Raw genomic sequence first — 18,537 nt, forward strand, 5'->3', positions numbered from 1 at the left:
AATGATAAGACATATTTGGATTCTATTTTCTTGCCCTCAACTACATCAGTTTCTACTGATTTTGATGAACTTCCTTCGTTTACTCCGATTAAACCTGTTATCTCAGACTTTTATCAGAACATTTTTCCAACTCATTCCTCTCCGTCTTTTTCTATTTCACATGATAATTCTCATTCTACAGCTTATTCCCCAGTTCCGTCCTTATCTTCTACAAATGGTTTTAATGTCACATCTCCCTCACCACCTCCACCTGTTCGAACATCTACTAGACAAAGATTTCCACCTTCTTATTTGAAGGATTTTCAATGCCACATTGCTACTACTTATACACCCTCACATAGTTGTAACTTTGTTTCTTCTGCTAATTTTTCTTCTGGTCACAAAGCTCATATCTCTCAGCTCTGCAATATTATAGAGCCCACCACATATTCTGAAGCTTGTACTGATCCTATATGGATAGACGCCATGAACAAAGAACTGCAAGCACTTGATTCTAATCATACTTGGGATCTTGTCCCACTTCCTCCATGAAAAAAGCCGATTGGCTGCAAATGGGTATACAAGGTGAAGCTTAAATCTGATGGATCTCTCGAACGGTGCAAAACACGTTTGGTTGCCAAAGGCTTCAATCAAAAACTTGGTATTGACTATCAAGAAACATTCTCTCCTGTCATAAAAATGGTTACAGTTCGTTGCTTGATTGCTCTGGCTGCTAGTCGTCAGTGGAAATTATTTCAGTTGGACGTTAATAACGCCTTTCTTCATGGTGACTTAAAGGAAGAGGTGTATATGCAACCCCCTTCTGGCTTACATGTTCCATCACATCTCGTTTGCAGACTGATTAAATCAATATACGGACTTAAACAAGCATCCCGCGAGTGGTTTTCAAAACTGCTTTCTGAACTTACTGACCAGCATTTTATGCAATCTAAAAATGATTATAGCCTTTTTATCAAACACAATGGTCATTTAGTCACCATCATGGCTGTTTACGTTGATGATATAATCGTTATAGGTGATGATTTTGCTTCTATTAAATCTATTAAATCTCATCTTCATCAAGTCTTCAGCATCAAAGATTTGGGATTATTGCATTATTTTCTTGGAATCGAAGTAGGATATTATGATAATGGCATCACACTTAGTCAAACTAAGTTTACAACTGAGTTGTTACGTGAATGTTCTTTTACTCTCCCGAACAAAGCTTCCACTCCTTTGCCTTTACACTTGAAACTCACGTCTGAAGATGGTTCTTTAATGTCGGATCCTGAGACTTACCGATCTTTAGTTGGAAAATTAAACTATTTAACCAACACTCGACCAGACTTGTGTTATGCCGTCCAAGTTCTTAGTCAATTCATGTCTCATCCACGAACTGCTCATCTCAGTGCTCTACTTCATACACTTAAATATCTGTCTATCTCTCCCAACCATGGCATTCTTCTTAAGGCATCTGATTCATTAACTCTTCAAGCTTATTCTGACAGCGATTGGGCTGCTTGTCCCATGACTCGAAGGTCTGTCACCGACTATATTTTATTATTTGGACAATCACCTGTTGCTTGGAAGTCTAAGAAACAAGCAACCATTTCGCGTTCTTCCTCTGAATCAGAATATCGGGCTATGGCTTCTGCTGCTGCTGAAGTGACTTGGACTGTGCGTTTACTTGAGGAACTTGGTGTTTCTAATCTTAAACCAGTCACTTTACATTGTGACAACCAATCTGCTATTCATATTGCAAAAAACCCTGTATTCCATGAGCGTACAAAACATATTGATATTGATTGTCACTTTACTCGTGACAAAGTTCTTGAAGGACTATTGCAACTTACATATTTGCCAACAACAAACCAGCTTGCTGATGCTTTTACAAAGATCTTACCTTCACCACAGTTTCAGCATTTGATTTTCAAGTTGGGCATGTATTCTACACCTCCCAACTTGAGGGGGGTATTGATCATATTGAACAAACACACCAAACACATGCTGCACAAGCTACTACTTCCATACATCACCCAACGTCATCTATTATTTATAGAAATGTAACAAACTCTGTGAGATAGTTAGTATGTAGCCAGCTGTACATATGCCAGGTTAGAGTTGTATATAAGTCAGAAGATTAGAGCAATTTTAGATCTTATCTTAGCAACTAAGCAATTCTCTCTGAATATAACAAACTCTCTGTATAGTTTTAACTCAAGCTATGAATATACATTTTGCTTCTTAGTTTTGTTTGTTCATTTACACATCAAGATCTAGATTCAGAAAGATAACACTCCAAATTCTGCAATCAGTTATGAGTTTCAGCCATTAAAACCTCATACTTAATATTTGGTTCAAAAAAATAAAATTTTGTACCGATTACTCAAACCCTTAAGGTTTGGGTTTTTATACCCAAATAGGGAGGTGGGTACGAGGATGGGTATGCCGTATGCGTATCATTTTAATTATTATTTTAATTTTCATTTAAGCAATTAAATAATTATGTTTAATACTAAAAAAATCTATGAACCTAAAATATATTATAATAATAATAAAATTAATAAATTTAATTAAAATAAAATTATTAACTTAATATATTTTAAATTATAAATATTCATTGCGTACTTTACCAAAACATATCAGATATAATACTTAATATCAATATTCAATTTCTGCAAAAAAAAAAAAATTATCAATATTCAATCAAACGACTCTTAGGTGAGATGTGAGAAGTTTAAAAGTCAACTCTTTACCTAACATTTCACAACAAGTAGATAATATATTTAAAAAATATGTATTGCCCCCCTTCCCCTAACTCCCGAAGATAATACAGTTAAACCTCGATTAAGTAATATCCGATAAAGTAATAACCTCGCTTAAGTAATAATTTTCATCGGTCCCAACTTGGGCCAATGTTGTAAAGTAATATTCTCGCTAAAAGCATAAGATAATAAAAAATTCGAAAGTCATTAAGGGCCCAAGTAATATGTAAAGTAATAATTCCATAATTATATATATATATATATATTGTATAATGTATATGATTACAAAATTTAATTCTTATTAAAATATGAATCTATTGTAGCTTGTTTCTTCTTTCCACCAAAGCCAAAATTAATCTCGTCATTGACTTTATGTAAAGCAAAAATAACTCCTGGTATGTTTTGCTCGTGTTGTAACAAGTAATTGTTCAAAGTGGTGAGTGCTTGAAATGCTTCCTTTGATGACACGCTTGGGATGACATTGCTATCGTCGGGTTCAGGATCAGTCCCTTCATCAGTGCTCATTACCGACTCAATGATTTCTTCATCCGTAGGTGATTCCATAACCGCATCATTCTCGTTTGGATAGTTTAAGAGATGCTCGACATCCATCACATTCCTATATCGTAAATTAGAGATAACTTCATTTAATCCTTCGACACCTTCATTTATTTCTCCAAGTTCTTGTTCATCATTTTCTTCTGAACGAATCTTGCAATGCCGAAAACAATTTGCAATTGTGGTTGTTTTCACATCAATATTCCAAGCCATGTTAGCAAAACTAATAGCATTCAAGATATTAACTTTTTGGATATAAGTAATCATAATAAAAGTAATTTTAGATCAAATACATTGCATGTGATTAATTCTAGTTTTTATACGTACATTATATATTATACTGTACCACGTAAACATAAAAATTCGGTAAAGTAATAAAATATTACTTTATCGATAAAGTAATAAAATATTATTATATCGATAAAGTAATAAATTCGGTAAAGTAATATTTTTTCCCGGTCCCAAGGGTATTACTTTAAAGAGGTTTAACTGTATATTAATAAACATTGAGGATAATATAGAAAATCTTGAAATGTCGAATTGCAAACAAAAATTTTGAAAACATTTGGGAGTACAGTACGCCGGTACAAGTGTCAAAGTTCTACTAATAATATTTACTATGTACTGTGCTCTCTGCTGTGTGATTCCAATAAAGAAAATGAAAGCTGTGTAATTTTGAAAGCCAATAGGAGCCAAAAAAAGAACCGAATGAAATAGTCGGCGGGTTAAATATCAAAGTCGTCATTTAAGTGGATGTCATATATCAGTTTAATTATTAAATTCAACCGGATATTATTTAAATTATCAAAGGTATAATAAATATCAAATAGATACCTTAAAATACGTGTTCAATAATTAAAAATTATTTTATATATTTTTATATATTTTTTCTTGAATCATATTACAACCAGATGCACATGTATGAATTATAGTATTTTATATAATATATTTAGATTTTTAAAAATTTATCTACTATTTATTTTTAATTTATTAGTCATTTTCTTTAGTTAAATAAAAATAATTATTAGATAAATTTTTAAAAATCGCACTATATCATCTAAAATACTATGAATTCATAACTTTTCATTTGGTTGTAATAAGATTTAAGAAAAATGTTTAGAACTCCATAAATAATTTTTAATTCTCGAACACATATTTTGAGATATCTGTTTAATATTTAATATAAATTTAATAATCCAAATGATACCCCGTTAAATTTGATGATTTGATATATGACCTTCAGTTGAGTGACTTGATATTTAACCCTAATATAGTTATTGCTATACTTTGACGTCAAAAAATATTTTTTGATATTAAAATAAAATTTTAACTCCAATGTTATAATATATTTTAAAATCAAATATTTTCTAATTTACCTAAATTTTTTCAGTTTCCCCTAAGTTTTATTTGAAGCACAACAACATTTATCTTATTTGTAGTACTTTGATGATGTGGTTAAATGCATAAATGCATTCTTAATTTCAAATTTAGAACCAATTATGCATTTTTGCATCGAAATATAGAATTTTTTTGAAATTGAAATTTTTGATATTATTTTTAAATTATAGAAATGATACTACTTCTAGCATTGTATGGGACTTGCTCTAAGAGCATCTCGATGGGGTGTAAAAAGGGTGAAAAAATGTCATGTGACATGACACTTTTATTGGCTAACCCATTGGAGACTTATGGGTGCCAATCAAAGTAGCCAACTTTGGGCACCATTTGACACCCTCTCAAAATGATAACAATGTTATATGTGCTAATAAAGATATGTACCTTCATTTCTATTTTAAATTTTACTTGTATATAAATAGTTTGGTAACTTGGGTGTTACTTGTTAAAGTAAATTTTGGTAAGAATAGTGCTAAAAGTACAATTCAAGAAAGAGACGATAATATATTAATAATAGGGAAAATAAATTGAATCGTCCCTCAATTATTGCTGTTTTATTGTTTGGATTTATGAACTAAAGATTTCGTATTTTGGGTCAATTAATTTTCATTTTTCCTGGTTCAAGTCCTTCCATCCTGACGTGGCACATCCTTTTTTCTGAATTCTTGAACTGTTTTGAAAATCAAATGCATTGTTGAAAGTAGGGGTGTACGCGATTCGGATCGGATCGGTTTTGGGTTAAAAGTCTAACCAAACTGCAAAGACCGGTTTTTGAAAATTGTCATAAGATTGTGGTTAATCGCGTCAATTACGGTTACGAATTTGCGCTTTTGCGATTATTGCGGATCAGTTTCCTATTCAACCACTTGTTATAAAATAATTAATAATTTGTAAAAGAAATAAATTCGGAACATTAATAAATTCAAGTTTATGTTATTTGATAAGTTTATATTTAAAAATAAAATATAAACTAATGCTCCGTGTGTAGTAAGGATACTAAAAACATAATAAAATATGCATTCTATGCACAAATTATAAACATGAAAATTAAGTTGCAAATTTTGCATCTTAGCGACTAAGGTCGAGCTACTTCAATATGAATAAATTATAAACTTAAGTATAAACGAAACTCAGTTAATCTTAGAATATTAAAGAATAACTTTTATAAAAATAAATGTGTTTATTTATTAATTTATATGATATCAAGTATATATTTGAAAATATATTTATTATAAATATATGTCGCGATTTGCGGTTGCGATTTTGGGATTTTTGAAATTTTAAAACCGCATCCAAATCGCGAATAATCGATTGTTAAAATCTTAATCCTCAACCAACCCGCGTTTTACGATTATCCATAAAATGCGGTTCGGTTGCGAGCGGTTGAATGCGGTTGAGCGGTTCGTCTGTACACCCCTAGTTGAAAGTGTTATTGAGCTCCAAATCACAAATTCTAATAACCAAACTAAAGCCCAAATCAAACTCTTCATATTTCTAACCTCAAATTTTACGATTGCAATTTCAAATATTTGGGGGTCAAAGTGTATTGTTAGCCAGAATTTTTGAGTTTACCGAAAAATCATAAATGAGGCCTATTTTTTAATTTCATTGATGCATATGTATAGATTTGTTAATTAAGCACCTAATTATTTTTTAGTTTCATTTTTTCGAGGTGTTTCAGGCTTGCCACGATTTTTCCCAATTAATATTATTCGGTGACTAGATTTCTCTCAGCAAGATTCCGACGTCCGTTAGAATCTTTTTAACCGAATGAATTAATCAGGAAAAATTAAAAGTTAAATGACCTGAAATACGGAACCTTTAGTTCATGGACCCAAATAGTAAAACAACAATAGTTGAGGGACGATTTAATTTATTTTCTCATTAATATTATTAATGAGTTGGCAAAATTGGCAAGCTTGATTTAGCAATCCCATTGGATATGCTTTAATATTCATGAGAAACCATCTAAAAGTCTCTCATCTTTATCATCAAAATTGTAAGTTTCATGAACAAAATAATTAAATTTGTTAAACTCTATATGTTCATGTTAATATTCTCCTTTTATCTGTAACTGCAACTGTTATTTTTTGTCGCCACTTGGCCTGAAAACATGCCCCATCATCTTACATTTGACATCCTATATTTGCCCATCCTATATTGTTGGGTTTGTGGAGTCTATTAATTAAGTCTATGAAAATAGACTATTCAAATTCAGATTCAAATTAGATATGGATTAATCTACTTTTCAGATTTGGACTGTAATTCGATTTAGGCCTAGTTTCTTAAATTATAAATACTCATGTAATTGTAAAATCATAACATAAGAAATTGTGAGAGATCAATACAAAATTAGTGCGTCTTGTGAAGTAGAAATTTCCGAACCACGTAAATGTTGTGAATATGTTGTGCACTTGATGATTACCTAAACAAAACATCTAAGTAGATTTTACTTAGTGAAATAATGTAGCACTCGACGGATAAGAATTATAGTCCCGACGGATAACTCAGTTTGAGTACCGACGGATGAGTAATTTATTATCCATCGAGTGAGTAGCTTATACAATGATAAGTTTGTAGCACAGTATTGTATGCACCTTTGTATAGAATCTGTAGTAGCATATAAGTCATGTTGACTTTAACTAGATATGCAGAATAGGTTGATTAACTGTACATAAGCAATGTCTTGTAATTCTGTATAAGTGAAATGAAGTCAAGTGCCAAAATAGCTATCAACGGATGCTTAACAAAGCTTCGACGGATGATCAAATGACTTTCAACGGATGTTCAAAATAGCAGTCGACGGATGATCTGAAAGTCGACGGATGATCAAGTAAGTCATCGACGGATGATCTGAAAGTCAACGGATGATAATATCAAGATTCAAACATCAGTTGAACAGTGAAAGCTGACACACAGCCGTAGAGATTGGATACAAACACTGTGGAAGCCTATTAATTAGGTCATAGAGGACGAAAAGCAGCAAAGATCAAGACTGTTAGATTTTATATTTATTCAGTTCTTTTGACTTTGTAATCTTGGTAATATATATAAACCAAGAGAGTAGCAAATAGAAAAAATAACTAAGAAAACTAAGTAAGCTTAAAAACAAACACAGAGAAATCTTTGTAAGCACTATCCTTAGCATTTCATGTGTTCTTAGTTGTTCTATCTTGTAAAAGCAGCTGTGAGCATTTCTGCACACAGAGTTCTCTCGATATATTAATATATATCTCTGGTGGAATTGTTTAAATCCACCAGAAAGTTTTTAAAGACTCTTGTTTTTAATTACTCTTGTTTTGATTCATTAAAGTTTATATTCCGCATTGTGCTAATCAAAACAGATATATCTATAATCGAGTTAAACATTTTTATTTCAAGAAAAAGATAAAGAATTCCATTCAACCCCACCTTCTGTAATTCTTGCTATATTGTTAAGGGACTAACAGTAAATCTTTGTCTTGTGTGATTGTCGTTTATTTTCTTATTCTTGTTTATCCGCTTTGGGTTTTGCTTTTGTTGTTGTATACTCAACAAATGATATCAAGAGCCTAGGTTTTCAGGCGAGTGGGAGCGATGGAAGAATACGGGAAGGTAAAGATCGATAAATTTGATGGCAAAGATTATGGGGTTTGGAAGATGCAAATTGAAGATTATTTGTATTAGTAAAAACTATACGAACTGCTGGAAGAGAAGAAACAAGCTTCAATGTAGGATGAAGACTGGAAGCTATTGGACAGTCATGCTTTGGGGGTTGTCAGGTTGACTTTAGTGAAGAACGTTGCTTACAATATCGTCAAGGAAACGATAATTTATGGTTTGATCAAGGATTTTTCGAACATGTATGAGAAGTCGTCTGCTTCAAATAAGGTGTATTTCATTCGCTTGTTAGTTGCCACGAGATTGAATGAAGGCGATTGTGTTGCTGATCATGTGAATGAATTTAATTCTATCCTAGCAATATTGGGTGGATATTAAATTTGATGATGAAGTACAGGCCTTGTTGTTGTCATCCTCATTACTAGATAGTTGGTGGGATTTGTCACTGCTATAAATAATTCATATGGAAGCGGTAAGATGACTTTTGATGGTGTTCGAGATTCGATTCTTAGAGAAGATATTAGTAGGAAAAACTCAAGAAAGTCGTTAGGTTCCTTGTTGAGTGCTGAGAGTAGAGGCAGAAAGTTCGAAAAGGGGCAGAATAAGGGGTGTAGCAGATCAAAGTAATTGAAGAGAGGACAATCCAAAGATCGCAAGGATATAGTTTTTTGGAATTTTCAGAAGAAGGGTCACTTCAGGAATCAGTGTATGGATCCCGCAGCTCCTAAAGAAAAGATTAAAGAGGATAATTCAGCTAACATAGTTGAATAAGTGGTGGATGACGATGCTTTGATTTATTGTGTTGAATGTTCAATTGAATCATGGGTTATGGATTCCGTGCATCATTGCATGATACCCCTTGCAAGGATTTAATGTTAAATTTCAAAGTTAAAATTTTTGGTAAAGTTCGTCTTGCTGATGATGAGACTTTGGATATTGCGGGCATGGGAGATATTAATCTCTGAACCTCTTTGGGAACTAGCTGAACGTTGAAAGATGTAAGGTACATTCCTGCACTGAAGAAGATGTTATTTGTAGGTCAGTTAGATAAGGAAGGGTATCGAGTTACTTTCGGAGACGGACATTGGAAGGTTATAAAGGGGAATCTAGTTATTGCTCGTGAAAAAAAGGGACTTTGTACATTGTTGAACAATCTAGCTATGAAGCAAATACAATTGCTAATGAGATTGGGTCTTCAACTTCGCGGCACCAAAGGCTTTGTCATATGGGTGAAAAATGTATGAAGCTATTACCTTCGAAGGGGAAGATTCCAGAGTTGAAGAATATGAAAGTTGGATTCTGTGAGCCATGTGTTCTTGGAAAGCAGAAATGTGTTACTTTTGCAAAATCAGGAAAGACCCCCAAGTCTAAGAAGTTAGAGTTAGTTCATACAGACGTATATGGTCCAACAATAGTTACGTCGTTGGGTGAATCTCGCTACTATGTCACTTTCATTGATGATTACACTAGAAAAGTATGTGTTTATTTTTTGAAGAATGAATCAGATGTGTTTGCTACTTTCAAGAAGTGGAAGACTGAAGTTGAAAATCTGACCGGTTTGAAGGTGAAGAGTTTGATGTCAGATAATGGTGGTAAATACAGTAGTAATGATTCTAAAAGCTATGCCGCTGAATTTGGGATTAGAATGATTAAAACTATTCCAGAGACACCACAATAAAATGGTGTTGCAGAGTGCATGAATAGAACCTTGAATGACAGGGCCAAGAGTATGAGATTACATGCAGGATTTCCAAAGATGTTTTGGGCAGATGCAGTTAGCACAATAGCGTATCTCATAAATAGAGGACCTTATAGTCCTTTGGGATTCAAGATTCCTCAAGAAGAAGGGCAGGAAAAAGAGGTAAATCTTTCACACTTGCGAGTTTTTGGTTATGTTTTGTATGTGCGTGTTAAAGATTCCGATAGAGACAAATTTGATCCGAAAGCAAAGAAGTGTATCTTCATTGGTTATGGCTCAGATGATACGGGTTACCGTTTCTGGGATGAACTGACTAAGAAGGTCGTTAGAATTGGAGATTCTACTTTTAATAAAAATGCAGTGTTTAAGGATAACTTGTAGTCAATTCTGAGTTTACAAAGGAACAATCTGAGAAAGAGGAAGCAGTGCTTGAAGATATTACAGAAACAGATCTTGCAGGAAATAGTGGGAGTTCATAGAATGTTGATGACAAGTTTCCAGTAACTCCACAGGCCGAGGTAAGAAAATCTAGTAGAATTTTGAGGCCACCACAAAGATATTCTCCTTCAACATATTATATGTTCTTGATCGAGAACGGGGAGCCTCAATGTTATTAAGAGGCTGTATAAGTGGATGATTCAGTTCAGTGTAAATCAGCCATGGGTGAGAAGATGAGTTCTCTTGAAAAGAATGAGACTTGGTCTTTAACAGAGTTACCAGCAGGAAAGAAGATTTCACATAATAAGTGGGTGTTCAGGATCAAAAAAGAACATGATGGCGGAAAGAGATACAAGGTGAGGTTAGTAGTTAAGGGTTATCAACAAAAAAGGGTATTGATTATACCGATATATTTTCTCCCGTTGTTAAGACGACTACAGTTAGAATTGTGCTAAGTATTGTGGCTGCAGAGGAGTTACATCTAGAGAAACTAGATGTTAAGACCGTGTTCTTACATTGTGATCTTGAGGAAGACATCTACATGGTTCAGCCAGATGGATTTCAGGTAGCCGGAAAAGAAAACCTCGTTTGCAAGCTTATAAAAAGCTTGTATAGTTTAAAGCAAGCACCAAGATAATGGTACTTGAAGTTTGACAGCTTTATGATGAAGAATGGGTACACGAGAAGTACTATGGATCATTGTTATTAATTTAAACAATTTGATTTATCTTATATCATATTGTTCTTGTATGTTGATGATATGTTGATAGCATGATCAAACATGAGGGAAATCAACAGGTTAAAGAGACAGATGTCTGAGGAGTTTGAGATGAAGGATATGGTTATAGCAAAATAGATACTTGGTATGAGCATCATAAGGGATAGAGCTGAAGGTACTTTATAATTATCTCAAGAGAAGTATGTTGAGAAATTGTTGCAGAAATTCAGTGTCCAGGATGCGAATACCAGAAGTACACCGTCGGCGAGTCACTTTATTCTCACAAAGAAGCAATCACCTAAAATGGATGAAGGCAAGAAAGATATGGCTAAAGTTCCTTATGCATCTACAGTTGGTAGTTTGATATATGCTAAGGTGTGTACAAGGCCAGATATTGCTCATGTAGTAGGAGTTGTTAGCAGATTTATGTCTAATCCAGGAAGAGAGCATTGGGAAGTAGTCAAGTGATTATTACGCTCCTTGAAAGGCACATCCAAGGTTGCACTATATTTCAGTAAGAAAGATGTTATCTTGGAAGGGTTCTCTGATGCATATTTGGGTGAATGTTTGGATATAAGAAAAAGTACAATGGGTTATATTTTCATTTTGGGTGGCACCATAGTTAGTTGGATGTCTCGACTTCAAAAGAGTGTTGCTCTTTCAACCACATAAGCCTAATATATGGCTATCTCTGAAGCTAGCAAGGAGATGATTAGGTTGAAGAATTTTCTTGAGGAGTTAGGCAAGAAATAGGCGGGCAGTGCGTTGTATAACGACAGTCAGAGTGTTATTCGTCTTGCGAAAAATTCCATGTTTAATGCTAGGACGAAGCATATTCTGCTGAGATATTACTCTACAAGAGAGTTGATAAGAAATAGTACTTTGTCCTTGAAGAAAATCCCTGGTTCAAAGAATCCCACAGATATGTTGACTAAGATGGTTACGAATGAAAAGTTAAAGATTTGCGTAGCTTCAACTGGCCTTCAGAATTGATTCATGAGAAGGCGCTGCACTAGTTAGAGATATTGATTAAATAATTATTTTACTAGACTTACAAGAGTGAAGTGAAAATGTGGTCAGGCTCCAAGTGGGAGATTGTTGGGTTTGTGGAGTCTATGAATTAAACTCATGAAAATAGATTATTCAGATTCAGATTAGTTTATGGATTAGCCTACTTTTCAGATTTGGACTATAATTCGATTTAGGCCTAATTTCTTTTCTTATAAATACTCATGTAATTTAGTTTAATTATAGTTATATGATCATAAATTGGAGATGAAATGGTTGGAATACTAATTTTTAGCAGTTAAATAATAAAAAAATTCAGTTAAACTGTTAGGAATATGTTGTGTACTTGATGATAAGTTAAACAAATCACCTTAGTAGATTTAACTTAGTGTATTTTGTAGCACTCGACAAGTGATCTAATATAGTCCCGACGGATAAACTTTACAGTCCCAACGGATGACAGATTAACATCTATCGAGTGAGTAGCTTATGTAATAATAAGAACTGTAGCACATTTCTGCAAACAACATGTATTAGTCAAATAGGTTGCTTAGGGTTCTGTAAGTCATGTTGACTACTAGATTGATATGCATAATAGGTTGATTAACTGTAAATATGGGATGTCTTGTAATTAATGTATAAGTGAAATGGAGTCAAGTGACAAATAGACACCCGACGGATAATCTACAAGACTCCCGACGGATGATCAACAAAGCTTTCCGATGGATAACAAGCATAGACCCGACGGATGATCAACAAAGTTTCCCGACGGATGTCAAGCACAGACCCGACGGATGATCAAATTCAAATAGCTGTTGACAGTGACAACACAGTCACATGCGTCGGGTGTTTGCAAAAGGAATGTGGAAGCCTGTTGAGCAGGAATTTGAGAACAAATAAGCATTACCATTTCCATGCAATTGTGAAGATATTCAAAGATGCTGGAATAGAGTAGTGAAGCAGCATGACGTTAGACTAGATATATTTTGTTTAATTATCTTGTCTTATTGTCATGTAAACTTGGTGATATATAAACCAAGTGTAGCAAGTAGAACAATCAACTAAGCAGATACATTTTCAGAGAAACATATCAAGCTATATCCTGTAAGCATTTCTCTGTAGTTTAGTTGTTCAAACTTGTACGCATCTGTGAGCTATTCAAGATTCATAGGTTTCTCATTTGATATATATATATATATATGTGTGTGTGTGTGTGTTGGATACTTTCAAATCCACCAAAAAGTTTTAAAAGCTTTTATTTTTATTACTTAGTGTTTTGATTTCTATCATCTTTTTATTCCGTACAACTGCTAATCAAACACTGTTATATTTATCAAGTTAGAACTGTTTTAAAATCTGAAAAAGTAGCCATAATTACATTCAACCCCCCTTTTGTAATTCTTATTGTATTGTTAAGGAATAACAATTGGTATCAGAGCAAGCTCTTGAAGTACAAAGAGTGTAAAGATCACAATAAACAACAAGATGAACAAGAAGGATGTTGAAGTCAAAATTCCATTTCTGGACAAAGATAATTATCACCACTAGAAGGTGAAAATGCACCTACATCTTCTTTCCCAAGATGAGGTTTATGTGGATTGCATAGAGAGAGGTCCTGATGTACCAATGAGAGCTGCAAATGGGAATGAACCATCTGTTCCCAAACCTAGGCATGAATGGTCAGACCCTGATATTGAGCAAGTCAGGAAAGATAAGAAGGCCATGAACATATTGTTCAATGGATTTGATGGTGATATATTTGATAACATCATTAACTGTAAAATAGCCAAAGAGGTTTGGGACACAATACAGATTATTTGTGACGATACCGAGCAAGTAAGGGAGAACAAGATGCAACTACTGATTCATAAATATGAGCATTTCCACTGTGAAGAAAGTGAGTCTCTCACTGATATTTTTAGTAGATTTCAAAAGCTACTAAATGCTTTGAAGTTGCATGGAAAAGTCTATCAAACAAAAGACTCTAACCTCAAGTTCCTTAGATCTCTTCCAAAAATGTGGAAGCCAATGAGAGTCCCATTGAGAAATTCTCAGGATTACAAGGAGTTCACCTTGGAGAGACTGTATGGCATCTTAAAAAACTTATGAGCTTGAAATAGAGCAAGATGAGAGGATGGAGAAAGCAAGGAAGAAAGGAGGGTCCATAGCACTGGTTGCTGAGTTAGAGAAGGAGAAAGAGATGAAGGTAGAAGCTGTTGAGTCTACATCAAAGGTCTGTGAAAGCAAGGGTAAAGGGCTGGTAACTGAAAATGAAGATCACTTGAGTCAAGATGACATGGATGATATTGATGAACATCTAGCATTCCTATCCAGAAGATTTGCCAAGCTCAAATTCAAAAAGAATTTGGGAGCAGCCAAACCAAATAGAAACATGGTGGATAAATCCAAATTCAAATGTTTCAAATGTGGCTTGGAAGGGCATTTTTCCAGTGAGTGTAGAAAGTATGATTCTAACAAGAAGAAGTTTGAGCCTGTTGATTATAAACAGAAATACTTTGAGTTGATCAAATAAAAGGAAAGGGCTTTCATCACACAGGAAAATGATTGGGCTGCAGATGGATTGGATGAAGATGAAGAAACAAGTTATGTCAATCTAGCCCTAATGGCCAAATATGATGAAATAGAAACAAGTTCTTCAAGCAATCAGGTAATCACCACTAACCTAGCACATTTATCTAAAGCTGAGTGTAATGATACAATAAATGACATGTCCACAGAATTATATCACATGCGTGTTACACATAAGTCCCTCACTAAGGAAAATGTTAAAATTAAAGAAAACAACTTGTTTTTAAGTGAGAGGAATAATGTGCTAGAGTCTCAGTTTATTGAATTTGAGAAATTGAGAATTGAGTGTAAGATTGCTAAGGATGAATTAACTGAGTCCTTGAAGAAATAAGAGATTTCAAAGAAGTAGCTTGAACGAGAACATGAAGTGATTAAGGCATGGAAATCATCCAGAGATGTCCATAGTCAAATCACTAAAGTTCAAGGTATTGAGTCCTTTTGTGATGCAGCCTGGAAGAAGAGTAAAGAGAAGCTTGAGTTCAATTTCGTTGAAGGATTGCTTACATATATGGACTCGACGGATGATGAAAATCATCCGTCAGATAATCAAAAAGATTATCTGTCGAGTGACAAGGAGCCACATCCGTCGGCTATGAGTAAACCAGTTAGCAAAGCTAAGCTAGCTAAGTTAAATGAGAAATATGGATTATTCTCTAAAAACTTTATTCCATGAGAATCAAGTCAAGTCAGGAAGGAAAATAAAGTTAATGTTGGTCATCTGTCCATCAAGCAATTGAATGACAGATTAGAAAAGATTGAGGTTAAAACAGAAGCCAAAAAGAAAAATAATAGAAATGGGAAAGTAGGAATTAACAAACATAACAACTACACACCTGATAAATATGCTCCAAGAAAAATATGAGTTAAGTGTGGTAGTGTTAATCATTTATCTGTTAATTGCAAACTTGCCATGCCTACTCCTATGTCTGCACCCTCATCTTTTCCCAACATGACTGCCATGCCTACCATGCCAATGAATGTTATGTCTGCTCAGAATATGAATGCACAATTTGCTAATATGCCATTTGCACCTAATCTTTATTATGCTGCATTTAGTATGCCTCAAATGCCATTTAGCATGCCTTACTGGAATAACATGTTTGCAAATAGCATGCCTTTTCCTGTTAATCAAAATATGCCTGATAAATCTGTTTTAATGACTGGTTTCAAAGGTCCAACTCAGATGAATAAGGATGAATCAGAAATTCCCAATTCAAATGAGATCAAAGAAACCAAAGAAGAAAGCTAACAAGGCAGGACCCAAGGAAACTTGGGTACCAAAATCAACTTGATTTGATTTTGATGTGTGCAGGGAAAGGCAAGGAAGAAGGAAGAACTAAGCACCCTGGGTCGGCTCTCGAAGGTTGTTTAAAATCAACAAACCCCGAAGAGAGTTCTTGACTGAGAACAACTCGAATGCCCTCTTTAAACCCATTGGGTGCCCCTAAAACAGCAAAAAAATCCAGAAAAGGTCCTACAACCTACCCTGAAAGGACACCCCATACAAAAAACAACAAAAAACGCAAAACTCGAGCCCAGAAAATAACCTCTGAACCCGCATGCAAAGAATATCACATAATACCTTGCATGAAAACATAAAATGTCCAAAAAGAACTTACTGATTTGAAGATGTTGTTTGACTGAGATGAGATGGTTGGGAAAAGTAGAATTGCTGTTGCCCGTGATTGAAAAGCTTGAGAGCATTGTTGCTGTTTTTGTCTGGTTGTTGGAAAGAGATATAAGAAACACAACGGTGTATTGTGGCTCTTTATATAGGCGCCTAAATGTGTATTGGGTGCCAAAAAAGGCAATGTTCGGGGCTTTTTTGAAATAGACGATCCATATAAAAACAGTTGAAATTCAACGGCTGAGATTGAGTTATAAAACGACGTGATAAACAGTTGTCTCATTAATGCCCTAAGACGTCGCCACGTGTACGGACGGAAGTCGAGGCAAGACCGAAGCCATCGTCCTAGGGTTGCTTCACCCCAAGATGGGCCGAGATTGATGTCTATCGGCCCGCCCAAAGGCCCAGCCGAAGGATAGGGACATGTTGGCTATGGGCCCAATACGGCCCACCGAACGAAGTCCCACTAGACAATTATACTATTGGGCCGAAGGCCACCGGAACCATGAACCGAAGGCCCAGTCAACTTAGCAAATTGAGGCCCACTTCGACTCCAACTGTTGGGATTACCCAATCATAACGCCCCATTTCTCCTCCTCTCCATTAATAAGGTGTAGCGGATGAAGTATTGATGACATGATCGGGTATAAAAACCCCAGGAAAGTAAGACATAGGGGATCACACACTCATTCTCTCAAACTCTCTCTACCTTCTTGTATTCCTTAAACCCACTTTACATTCAGATTCTTATTCTCACACCGAGGTGAATCAGGGGGACAATCTCTCGCATTCTCTTCCCTTTCAGGTAGCAGCCAAAGACAGTTCCTGAGTGGCCGAAGACCCTTCATTCAGTCTGAAGAAGATCTGGTCGTAACAGACACTATTAAGGCCATCCTCATCCTCTAACACCTAAAATTTTAGATGAGCTGATTACTCAACACAATTTTGAATTTTCCCCATTATTTAAACAACATACAATCTCTTCCATTTTACTTGCTATAAGTTATTGAGAAAAATCTTACACCAAAACAATTCCGATATGGGAACTTAATTGATCATGGGGACAACCTTTCTTTAAATCTCAATTTATTAAACATATTTCTATTAATTCTTAGTAGTGGGAACTAACACATATATTGTATACACGAGCAATTCATCAACAAAGAAATAGATAGAAGCAAGCACAAAGTAAGAATGGTTTATCAGTGGTTGAGAACTAACTTGTCCAAAGAAGAAATAAACGACCCATCGAATATTTCACCTAGACAATAGATGTGTCACCTAAATTAAAAAAAGCTAAAAGTCAATCCTCTATCTCTTTGCCCTCCCCCTCTCTCAATTAGAGTTTTGAGAGTCGACTCTCAAATTTAGGGTTCATACCTGTCAATTTTTTATTTTTCGGTCCTTCCTCACTCTCCCCCGTTCGTTCTTCCACGTCATCTTTTTGTCTGTTTTTTTCAATAAAATCAAGATTTAATCCTTTTTGGATGAAATCTTGTTAAGTACATTTTATTGTTAAATACTGTGTTATCAAGGTTGTTATGTACCCATCTTTTTGGGATGTTAATGTTCCGTTTTCATGTTTCTGTGTGTCTTGTTACGGGTTCGGTGATTTTTCTGAGAAGAATTTCTATGGTCTTTTGGGAGATCTGTAAAACTCGCATCAAATCTTTGCAAGAGTGTACCTTTCACAACAAAAAATTATTCATAATTCTGAACATTGGGCTACAGATAATACTTAAAAATTGTTCATAATACTTAACATTAGTTTACAGATGATACTTATGTGAAGGTAAATTATAATGTTACTAGTTTGACTTGTGTAGGTTGGTTACTCATGATATTATTGTAATACTTTTTAGATCGAAAAAATTTGCATACTATAGGTGTTAAGCAATCTGAAAATAAAACAATTATTTGTTTAGCTTATTTTTTGTTTCACAATCAGATTGTATTTGATAGTTTGAAGGTTTTTTGCGGCTGTGTTTTAATGTTTGAATGAAATTTTTGCTTGTTTGTAAAAAAATCAGACAATAGAGGTGTCAGTTTTAATGTTTTAATGAAATTTTTGCTTGTTTCACTTATTTTATTTCATTGTTAACGTCCATAATATTTTTATGATATTTTAGAAGGATTCTAAAAAGTATAAATAATTTGGTGT

The 18,537-nt window shown here is 34.4% G+C and overlaps 1 protein-coding gene across 1 annotated transcript; it reads right to left on the minus strand.

Moving 5' to 3' along the window:
* Window positions 1-3,035: 3,035 nt before the first annotated feature.
* Window positions 3,036-3,515, minus strand: LOC141691149 (uncharacterized). Its single transcript, XM_074495890.1, has one exon. The coding sequence runs from the start codon at window positions 3,513-3,515 to the stop codon at window positions 3,036-3,038; it is 480 nt and encodes a 159-aa protein (XP_074351991.1).
* Between the last annotated feature and the right edge of the window lie 15,022 nt (window positions 3,516-18,537).

This window comes from Apium graveolens, chromosome 10 (assembly GCF_009905375.1).
Source record: "Apium graveolens cultivar Ventura chromosome 10, ASM990537v1, whole genome shotgun sequence".
NCBI lineage: Eukaryota > Viridiplantae > Streptophyta > Magnoliopsida > Apiales > Apiaceae > Apium > Apium graveolens.